This window comes from Chelonoidis abingdonii, chromosome 19 (genome assembly GCF_003597395.2).
Source record: "Chelonoidis abingdonii isolate Lonesome George chromosome 19, CheloAbing_2.0, whole genome shotgun sequence".
NCBI classification, from domain to species: domain Eukaryota; kingdom Metazoa; phylum Chordata; order Testudines; family Testudinidae; genus Chelonoidis; species Chelonoidis abingdonii.
In genome coordinates, this window is record NC_133787.1 from 40981002 (window position 1) to 40992449 (window position 11448).

Here is an 11448-nt window from a genome sequence, read left to right on the forward strand (position 1 = left end):
CCTGCCGACCCGCCGGGTGTTGCTAGGGGAAAATTCTTCCGACGAACGTGCACGCGGCGCGCTCACACCTACTTGGAATGAATATGAGCAACACATCTCGAAGAACAACAGTTACAAAGGTGAGTAACCGTCTTTTACTTACAGTAGCTTTGGCTCTTTGAGATGTGTTGTCCATATCTATTCCACAACCTGCCCTCTTTCCGTGCTACCAAGGAGACAGAAAAGATATGGGTTCTATATTGGTGAAGGAATGGAGAGGTGATTGGAATGGTCTGCCCTTTATGCCCTCCGTTAGAGGCAGTAAGACACTCAAGGTGCCAGTATGGCCTGCAATGGACATTAATGGCCAAAAGAATCTTAACTCAAGTGCACTGGGCACATGCACACCAAAAGTGGAATATATATGGGTAAAACCTCTTGAAGACCCACAGTTACTGTAAGGTAAGTAGCCATTTCTTGTGAGAATGCTTTCAACATACTTGAGATTCAGCAATGTCTTTTTGTTTCAACAGCTGGTACTCTGAATGTTAATGTGAAGAAAGAAATCTCCAGCCCAGCACAGCCTTGTTCTTTTGAAGAGGCTATAAAAGGTACTAAATTGATTCTTATCAATGTTGTTAATTAGTGAGCTTTAACTTCCTCCATCATCCCTGTCTAGATTGTACACTGAAGGAGCTAGGGGTCCCATAGAAATAGTTTGTGATCATATCATTAGATTTTATGCATATAACTTTGTTTTCTGGCTTTGAAGACTTCTCCTTGCAACTACAGTGTTTTTATATACATAAATAAAGATGGATTAGTATAGAGCAAAAACCATTCAGAAGTTTTAAAAAATCCATCTGGACTCTTCCTGTATACTGCCCTATGTTCCACTCTTTCTTTAATATGCTTCCAAGGGATGAGGATGAGAGAAAATGAAGTTTCTGTCACTTACACACTTAACTTGGGAATTATTACAAGAAATTTAGAAAATATTTAATTTATGCAAGATAAAATTTAAAAGACTAAGAAGAACTAAGTATAGCATCAACCCCCTCTTAACATTCTAGCTTTGGATATTACCTTAAGAGGGGCTGAAGTTGCATTGTGACCGTATTGTAAGCACAGTTGGGGCTGTTCTGTAGCTGCCTATCTGGTTTCACTGTGGAAGCTGAGAATACTTACTATTTCTAATATTCTTCTCTCATTCCCTCCAGTCTCTGTGGTGTGATTAATACTGCTTAATCAGGACGTTTGCATCACTTGGCTCATGAGATGCAAGTGCAAAATTCTCTGGTTTTGAAGTGGGAGGTGTATTTAAATTGTATGTATTGGAACATAGGAAAGGAGGGGCCCCAAGGGGGACATTTCTATTCATTTGTTAAAACTAGTGTGCCAAGGTTAATGGAAATTTCTGTAACCTGCTCTGATGACAGTTTGAAAGGAGAGCAGATTAAACAATGTGATCACAAGTTTGATAGGAATCGATAGCTCTAGGTTAAAATCACACAGCTGATATTTAAAGTTAAGTTTTACATTTGGGCCTTGGCAGTTGATGTTCCCAGAAACCAAATGCACTCTTTTGACCAATCAGCAAGAATAGAACAATATGTAATGGGGTTTAAACTTGCAGGGAAAATGTAGGGAAAGACTTTGAAGAACCTTTATGACCAACAGGATCTGGCTGAAAATTTGAAAGTGGAAAGCAGCTTGGCTGAAAATGATCATGAAATGGTAAGAGTTCATGATTCTAAGGAATAGTAGGAAGGAAAACAATACAGACAATGGACATAAAGAAGGCAGACTTTAGCAAACTCAGAGCATCGGTAGGTAAGATCCCATGAGAAACAATTCTAAGGACAAAAAAGAGTTCAGGGGAGTTGGCAGTTTTTAAAAAAAGACACTATATTAAAGGCACAAGAGTAAACTATCCCACTGTGTCAGAAAGATAAGAATTATGGCAAGAGACCACCCTGGCTTAACCAGGAGATCATCAACAACACTGAATCTCAGAGTCATACAAAAAGTGGAAACCAGGTCAAATTAAGAAGGATGAATACAAAAAAGCATCACAAACATGTAGTAACAAAATTAGAAAGGTCATGGCAAAAATTAGACTAAACTAGTTAGGAAGCTAAAGGGAACTAAGAAAATATTTCACAAATATATGAGAAGCAAGAGGAAGACCAAGGACATGGTGTGCCCATTACTCAGTGAGGAGAGAAAGACAATAACAGAAAACACAGCTATGGCCGAAGTGTTAAATGCTTTTTTTTTTTGTTTGTTTTTGCCAAAAAAGTTAGCAATGATAGGATGACTAATATAGTGAACATCAGTGTAAAAGGGGTAGGGTCTCAGGTTAAAAATGGAACAGAACAAATTAAGAATTATTTAAAGCTGTCTACACAACTGCTTAAAGAGCCACCCCCTTGAGCAATTTGAGTTACAGAGACCTAAACACTGTCCACACTGGCGCTTTGTTGCCGGAAGAGAGACTTCCGCTGACATAGCTTCTGCCTCTCATGGAGGTATAGTAATTATATCAATGGGAGAGTGTTCTCCCATCCACATAGTGTCTTCTCTAGAAGTGCTGCAGTTGCGCCAATGTAGCACTTCTAGTATAGACCTACCATTAGATAAGTTACGTGTCTTCAAGTTTACATAGCCTGATGAAAAATATCCTAGAACACTTAAGGAACTGGTTGAAGAGAGCCCTGAGCCATTAGTAATTATTTTTGAGAACTCCTGGAGGACAGGAGAGATCCCAGCAGACTGGAAAAGGGACAAATATAGTGTCTATCTATAAAAAGGGAATAAGGACAACCCAGGAAATTATAGACCAGGCAGTTTAAATTTGGTATATGGAAAGATAATGTAGCAGATAATCAAACAATCTTTTTATAAGCATCTAAAAAAAAAAATAAGGTAGTAAGTAACAATCAACATGGATTTCTCAAGAACAAATCATGTCAAACCAACCTAATGTCCTCCTTTGACAGGGTGACATGCTTTGTTGTTGAGGGGGAAGTATGTCGTATCTTAACTTTAGTGAGGCTTTTGTTACTTTCCTACCTTCTCATAAACAATGTAGAGAAATATAGCCTTGATGAACCTATTATAAGGCCACGTCTACACTACGGGATAATATCGAATTAGCTAAAATCGGTTTTATAAAACTGATATTATAAATTCGATTTCATGCGGCCACACTAGGCACAGTAATTCGGCGTTGTGCGTCCATGGTCCGAGGCTAACGTCGATTTTCGAAAGCGCTTGCAATCGTGGTAGCTTCTTTCGTAGCTATCCCATATTCCCGTCAGTCTCCCCGCCCCTTGGATTCTGGGTTGAAATCATTATTGTCAGCGGACTGGTTCTGGGTAAATGTTGTCAGTCATTACCTTCTATCACGGAAAATCAAGCTACAGCTTGTGCCGTTTTCTCACCACCGGATTGCCATGGCAGAACGCCAGCACGGCAACCATGAGCAGCCGTTCTTTTATCTTTCTTTTTCCAGCACGCTATGTGTACTGATGCCGCTGAGAGAGAGCAGGACGATAACTCCAGCCGCTACACACGCACCATCACTGTCTTTTGCAATGATAGCAAATGGTTAACGGTCTGTTCTACCCGTCTACTGCAAGCGAGTAAAACTGGCAATGAGATGACGGGTTCTCTCTCCTCCTACTGTAACTGTCCTGCTATCATGAGTGCCCGCTGCAATCGGGCGCGGCGCACGCAAAAAGCAAAATTAGGGGATTGACTCACTATGGGTACTAGAGAGTCAAATCCTCCTTAATGGTTTCAAAATAGTCAGTCTGGGCCTAGAATAAGAGCGGCAGTGATTTAGAGACAGTGTTTATATCAGAGCATCTAGTCTGTTTCCTGTGTCCAGTATTACCAGGGGTGCCCGCACACAAAACCCACCGTTGCGTCCTTCCCCCAACCTCCTGGCTACGCGTGCAGGTTCCCCCCCATTTGTGTCTGAAGTTTATAGAAGAATGCAGGAATAGAGAGACAAAGACATTGTTAGTGAGTAAATTGAGGGGGACGCAGCCTCACTCGGGCTATGACAGTCAGGCAGTAAGAATTCTTTCTTTAACAGAGGAAAGAGGAGAGGAGGCGATAAAGATCAGCCCCAGTTCTATGATAAAGACGGTACCAGCCTTTGTACTATTCTCTGGGAATAATGGAGTTCATTCCCCATTTTTAACCACACGGCGCCCGAGCCAGCCTCACTCCGAAGCCCAGAGCACTCACGGTGAGCTGATGGCGAGACGGATATCGTCATAATGCACACCAGATCTACCACCGCGGGAGGGGAGAGGGAGATATCGCTCTTCACTGACATGCAAAGCGTGCGTTCTACAGCAACTTCAGTTACACATAGAGAGTGACATTTGAAAGAAGTCAAGAACTATTTCTTTCCCTTTTCTTGCAACGCTGGTGGGGCTAGAGGGGGAAAACTGAGGGAGCTATATCCCTGACCATCGCAGAATCAACTGTGTTTGAACTAAACACATTGGAGCCAGCCCAAGAGGCAAATTTTTCAAGAGTACTGCTGTGCGACGGGGATAGCTGGAGTCCTCGTACCCTCTCCATCCATGAGCGTACACCATCTTGGTCTCCTGAGCTTCCCGTATTACAGCTTGTCGCCGCAGCGCTGTGTATCCTGGAAGATTTTATTTTATTCAAAAACGCTTGGATTTAGTGCTTCTGTAACGGAAGCTTCGATTGAATACAACAGTTTGTCATCCCATGTACAGCGATCAGATCTAGTATCTCCAATTATACGTCCATGCTGGAGCTCTCGTTTTGGATTTAAGGACTGCATCGCCACTCGTGTAGCGATCAAGCTCCCCATGCTGCAAACAGGAATGTAATTCAAAATTCGCGGGCTTTTCCTGGTTTCGCTGCTTCGCTGCATGCCTGAGGGTTCATATTGCTGGTTCCAAGCGTCAGTGCGGCACTGTGGGATACCTCCCGGAGGCGAATAACGTCGATTTCCGCCACACTAACCGTATTGCGATCTTTAAATTGAATTTAGCGCTACTCCTCGTCGGGGTGGAGTACAGAACGATTTAAAGAGCCCTTATAGCGATAAAAGGGCGTGTAGTGTGGATGGTACAGCGTTAAATCGATTTAACGCTCTTGTAAATCGATTAACCGTAGTGTAGACCAGGCCTAAGATGACTGCACAACTGGTTGGAAAAGCAACTCTGAGAGTAGTTGTCTGTGGTTCATACATACACTAGAAGGAATAGTGAGTGGGGTCCCGCATGGCTTGTCATGGGTCCGGTGCATTTGGATCATTTTCATAATGTTTGGATAATGACACCAGAGGCCTGAGCTACACAGTAGGGGGTTTTCAAACTAGATACTACAATTCTTCAGTACCTATTGCGTGTAGCTGAAGTCGAAGTATTTAGTTCGAGTTACCTGGCTGGTCCTCTGGCGCAAGTCGACTGCCATGGCTCCCCGTCGACTCCACTTACTCCTGCTGAGGTGGATGTATGGGTGTCGATTTGTGGATCGATTTATCGCGTCCAGACAAGACAGCATAATCGATCCGTGATAATTGAACTACCGCTGATTCTGGCGGTAGTTAGATGTACCCAGAGATAATATTCACTAGTATAACAAGCTGGAGGGTTGCAAGTGCTTTGAAGGACGGGAGTAAATCAAATTAACTTGACAAACTGGAGGAATGGTCTGAATTAGGATGAAATTCATAACAAATGCAGACCACTTTACTTAAGAAGGAATAATCAGTTGCACAAATGGAAATGCCTACTGAGGAAGGAGGACTGCAGAAAGGATCCGGAGGTTACTGTCTATCACAAACTAAATAGGAGTCGTCAATTTAAGACTATTGCCCCCCCCCCAAAAGCGGGGGGGGGAGGCAAACGTTATTCTAGGACGTATTAGCAGGAGTGTTGTAAGCAAGACACCAAGTAATTCTTCTGCTCTACTCAGCACTGATAAGGCTTCAGCTGGAGAACTGCGTCCAGTTCTGGGCAACACACTTCAGTAAAGATGTGGATAGATTGGAGAAAGTCCAGAGGAGAGCAACAAAAATGACTAAAGGTCTAGAAAACACGATCTACAAGGAAAGATTGAAAAAATTGGGTTTGTTTAGTCTGGAGAAGAGAAGACTGAGAGGGGACATGATGATAGTTTTCAAGTATGTAAAAGGTTGTTATAAAGAGAAGGGTGATAAATTGTTCTCCTTAACCACGAGGACAGGACAAGAAATAATGGTCTTAAATTGCAGCAAGAGAGATTTAGGTTAGACATTAGGAAATATTTCCTAACTAGGGAGGTTGGGAAATCACTGTCATTAGAGGTTTTTAAGAATAGGTTTAGACACACACCTAGAAAATACTTAGTCATGCCTCAGTGCAGGGGACTGAACTAGCTGATCCACTGACGTCCCTTCCAGTCCTACATTTCTATGATTCCATGTTTTTTTTTCTTCTTTCTCCACAAGAGAGAGAGAGGAGCCAAAAGAAAAATATTCTAATTCATCACCCAGAGCTGAGTCCCATCTAAGCTGTGCGGTTGCACTGCAATCTGTTAAGCTCCGCGCAGGAGGAGATGCCTCTCCCCCAGCCCTGGATCTGCTGTGGCAGGGAGAGACGCCTGTCCCCGCCAGCCCCAGTGCAGTCCCGGACCTGCTGTAGTCAGGGGGAGAGGTGCCCAGCCCCAACTCAGCCCTGGCCCTGGCCCAGACCTGCCGCAATTGGGGAGAGAGGTGCCCCTTCCCCAGTCCCAGCCCAGCCCAGCCCCAGACCTGTCACGACTGGGGGGAGAGGCAGCCCTTCCCTAGCCTCAACCAAGCCCCGGACCTGCAGTGGCCAAGGGGAGAGGTGCCCCAGTCCCAGCTGCAGCCAGGGGAGAGGCACCTATCCCACAGTCCCAGCCCCAGAGCTGCTGCAGTGGGGAGAGGCCCCTCCTCCCCCCAACCAAAGCCCAGGTGTTGCTTTGGGGGGAGAGAGTTAGGGGTTGTCCTCTCTCCCTGCTGTAACCCCGGGCAACCTGCAGCCCAAACCCCTCCTCTCTGGCCCCACCCCAGAGCCCGCACCCGTACATCCTGACACCCGCACACCCTAACCCTCTGCTTCAGCCCTGAGCCCCCTCCCACACTCCGAACCCCTCGATCCCACCCCCGCCACATGAATTTTGTTATGTGCACCAGTATCATCTCCATATTGGTGCACATAACAAAATTCATTCCACATATGCATAGGAGAAATTAGAGGGAACGCTGACCAGCTCCCCAAAAATGGAATGCCACATGGGATGAGCAGTTAACCAGAAGCTTAATACTTGTTCTAGGTCCTTTCTGAAAATGACAAGTAAAAAGGTCCCTTCCTTTGGGGCGGGGGGAGCAGAGGGGGGTTAGTCCATTGGGTCTGATGTGAACTGGGATCAGTTTCTGTTGCAGAACTATTTCATAAACTGGGCCATCCCTAAACAACACACAGCTGTCTAAGGCATGAGAAATAAACAAAAAAATCCAACACCCCCCCGCCCCCCCGCAAGTTCACCTTTCCAGTGGCTGTTTAAAAGCACTTGACTCATTTGCCCAGGTCTTTCCTATCAGCAATTAAATTTCCTCTCAGTTTGGCTGTCTGAGGCCCTAGCTTTTCAGGTTCTTCCAGCCTGAGGAAGGGATGCATTTTCTGTAGTTTGAGTAGCCCTGGATTGAAGCTACTTTTTTCTTTGAGTACTTAGTCCTTGACCGTAATCCTGTCCTTACTGAATTTGACAGCTTAAGCAGTTGTAGTTTGGCACTACCCTCAACTTAGTCTATTAACCCCATTCTGGGATTATTGGTTTATAGACACTATTAAATGCACTTCCAACTGAGGATTATTCTCTGTATTGCAGAGCTGTTGTTTGTGTCTAGGTACATTCAGGCTGGATCACCCCAGAATGCACTGCACATCAGTTACAGGGAATGGTACAAATGACTTGAATAAATGGTTGTTGAATTGTTTGTGTAGATGGGATGCTGTCATTGAGAAGGGTGATGACATAGTGGAGAAAACACCTGCACCTAGTTTAAACTAACACTTCCACCATTGCGATACAAACAATGCAAAAAGTCCTAGTATGGACATATTCATTGTGGCTACATGCGGAAGCTTGGTTAGTAGATGGGATGGGTAAACTTTGTTTTAGGGCAGGAAGGGGCACAGGCTCTGAAGTTATATGATCTGTTTAAAGCAATCCTATGCAATGTGTATTTATATTGTAAAAAGTAACAACATCATATTTTCTTCTACAGAGGTTGTTAATGATTTAACAGAGGAAGAATGTTTAACCCACTACTTATGCAAAGTATCTTTATTGAGCTCTCAATGCAGAGGACCTTAGAGAGAAACTTTCTCATAAATCCAAGTGCCCTTTAATGTCTTGAATGTGTCAATTCACTGAGCCCATGATTCCATTCCTGGTTTTATTTATACCCTTCTCTCTCCTTTGTTATGTGTCCTGGCTATTTAAATCCTCTTACTTGGTACTAGTCTTTGCAGTTATTGTTCTCTGTAAGTGGCATCCCTGCCAAATGGAGTGGGCTGACGCAGTCAGGGACAAATCCGCTGAGCTTTACCCATAATGTTACATAACTAGCTGCCCAGTTTTGCCATGCTCATCACTGAAGGCTTTACTATTTCTCATGGATATTTATGCACGTTACTCATGAGATTCTTTCCATTCCAAAGTTAACCTTTCCATTTATTGAAAAAGAAAAAACACATCAAATCCACAGTTCTAACGCTGTGAAAGAATGCTGGAGTTCTGACTCATGACAGTGCTGTGCAGAAGACCAACTTTCAAGATATAACTAGAGTTTAATCTCAGGGCACCCTTTAAAACTTGGAAAGGGTGTTCATGGGTGTGGACCCACAAGGTTTGGGACTCTGACTAAAGAACTGTTCTATATCTGACATTGCCTCTATAATACTAAATTTATTCTGAAATTGGTGGTGGTGTCAGTCTCCAGATACTGTGCTACATAATTACCTAAATAGTGCAGTATTGGTTGAGAAAGTACAAATTTAAAGAAATACTGGAGCTAAGCATAACAAAACATTTTTCAAAGTGCTCCCAATTTCTTCTGTTGGGTTCCATTCTCCCAGCCAAATTTTGTTGAAAAGTTTAAGAAATATACCTTTGATTGTGAATGAACACACCACTGTTTGTGTCTAACCCATATATCATTGGGATTTAGAATGATCTTTGTACTAACACGGGTGTTTATCTGCCTCTTCTTCAAAAATGCATTAAGAATGTTTCATTGTTCCTGAGAAGCACAATGAGACTAAAGTTGAAAGATAACAGTTTCTAAATCCTACCTTTAGAGTATAAAGAAATCCTGATAACAAATAGTTACCTTTAAATGCTAAATGCTATCTATATATCAAATTGGCCAAAACACATAGCTATTCTAGAATGGAAATAATGTTTTGAAACTCTTGTCTCAAACCAAATTCCCCGCTAACTTGGCCAATATGCAAATTCTGTGGTTTAAGTTTCCGGAGACATTCCAAAACTGAGCAGATGGAAAGAGGAGGAGAGCCTATTTGGCTATTTATACACTTTGTTCAACTAATGGCTGAAGATTTATTATTCAAAATACAAAATGTTCTTTTGGGAGAGAACCTCTGATCTCTTGCAGAGAAAGTGTACTAGGAACATGGAATAGGACAAGAAAGCATTGTCCAGGGCGCTTTGCAGAAGGCTATTCATAGTCAGTGTCCTGTTATGCTGTGTACATTAAAAACAGGAAAATTGTTTCATAGCCTTGATTTTGGGTCTGGGATGATAAGAAATGCAAAAGATAACAGCCCTTTGATAAAAAGATTAGCACTTCATTGAATTCAGGGTTCATATTTTACTTCTTGGTCTGAGACTTGCAGTTTCAGCAAACTTTTGAAATGAAATAATTCCCTTTTATTCGCATCCAGAATACCATTTGGTATTAGGCACAATTTGCAATTAGCTTAGAAAGGATTTAGGATTGAAAAAAACATTCCTCAAGAAGCCTGCCCTCCGAGTTTAGAAACATGTAGAGGACTAAGTTAGATCTTTCTTACATACTGCGTCATGACGTTGACATAGAGATCGGGCCTTGAGTTTTGTTTTACAGTGTTTCACCCCAGTGAAGACTTAACCAAACTGCTTTGTGAACTTGCCATTGTGCAAACATATCCTGAAACCGGATTGTTTCATATTGCGATCTCAGATGCAATACAATTAAGTGATTTCAATCTCAAAAATCACTTCCTGACCCTAGAAGTTTGTAATTTAGACAATTGAAGTATGGGTCTACTGATCTCGAAATGTACTCTTGCGTGAAATGCAAAAGTATAGCATTGCTGTTGTTTAAAATCCTGTTTATCTGACATGACAATTGTTTGATTTATGGGGTTTAATGTGTATTCCAAGATTGTTTCAAAGTTTCTGATTTTTATAGTGATCTCTCTCCTTTTAGCATGCCATCTCTTGTGAGGAGGAAAGCTTACGGCATCCCAGCAAAACTGCACTGGGAAAGAGCCACCATCTCCCTAGTAGTCTGCCACTAAGGAGTCAACACACTGACCCATGATTTTTAGAGACTATAATGCAAGATAACATTTTATCAACTCTTTTTGTGTTTTGCAGCAGTAGCAGCCACTGGCTGTAACCTGGATAAAGTAAATATTCTCCCTAGTGCCTTGATAACTCCACTTATGCCGACCAGTGTGATTAAGAATGAAGATGTGGCTCCAATGGAAGTTACAGCCGAAAAAAGATCTCCCACGATCTTCAAGGTAAGTTAAATTATGAGCCCACTATTCTGATTATCCAAGCTTCAGGCATGATAGCATGTCAGCCTATTTCATGGTAGTGTGTAGCAGAGGAGAGAAATAGAGTATGGCTACACTCAGAATTTCAAAGCGCTGCCGCAGCGCTGCGGGAGCGCTTTGAAGTGTGAGTGTGGTCGGAGCGGCAGCACTGGGAGAGAGCTCTCCCAGCGCTGCATGTAAACCACATCCTCTACGGGTGTAGCGTGCAGCGCTGGGAGCCGTGCTGATTACACTGAGGCTTTACAGCGCTGTATCTTGCAGCGCTCGGGGGTGTTTTTTCACACCCCTGAGCGCAAAAGTTGCAGCGCTGTAAAGTGCCAGTGTAGCCATACCCATAGGAGAGTAGTGAAAACTTCATAGCCCAAATCTAGTCAAACCTGTAATCCAGACATGCACCTAAAGCAGTGAGTGATTCCCGTAAAAGTCATCAACAGCGCTCTGACTCCTGCACCTTGTCCTCAATGAAACAGACTGTGGAACAGCACAGGTGTACAAGTTCCATTAGTAGCTTGCTGGCCTAAAGTCTCTGTTCTCCTGTTGCACTGTGTTCAGCCATGAAATCAAACACAGCCAACCTCCAGAAAGCTACTAATAGTGACCTGTCCTGAGCAGC

The 11448-nt window shown here is 43.1% G+C and overlaps 1 protein-coding gene across 8 annotated transcripts in view; it reads left to right on the plus strand.

Moving 5' to 3' along the window:
• NFAT5 (nuclear factor of activated T cells 5) overlaps positions 1–11448 on the plus strand; it is a 174445-nt gene that overhangs the window by 151609 nt on the left and 11388 nt on the right. For 7 of the 8 annotated variants that reach the window (XM_075073802.1, XM_075073807.1, XM_075073805.1 and 4 more), the window contains 2 exons: positions 513–590; positions 10651–10799. In XM_075073802.1, the coding sequence (XP_074929903.1) occupies positions 513–590; positions 10651–10799 (227 nt within the window). The remainder of the gene's footprint in view (positions 1–512; positions 591–10650; positions 10800–11448) is intronic. The other variant, XM_075073803.1, reaches the window with a different exon arrangement.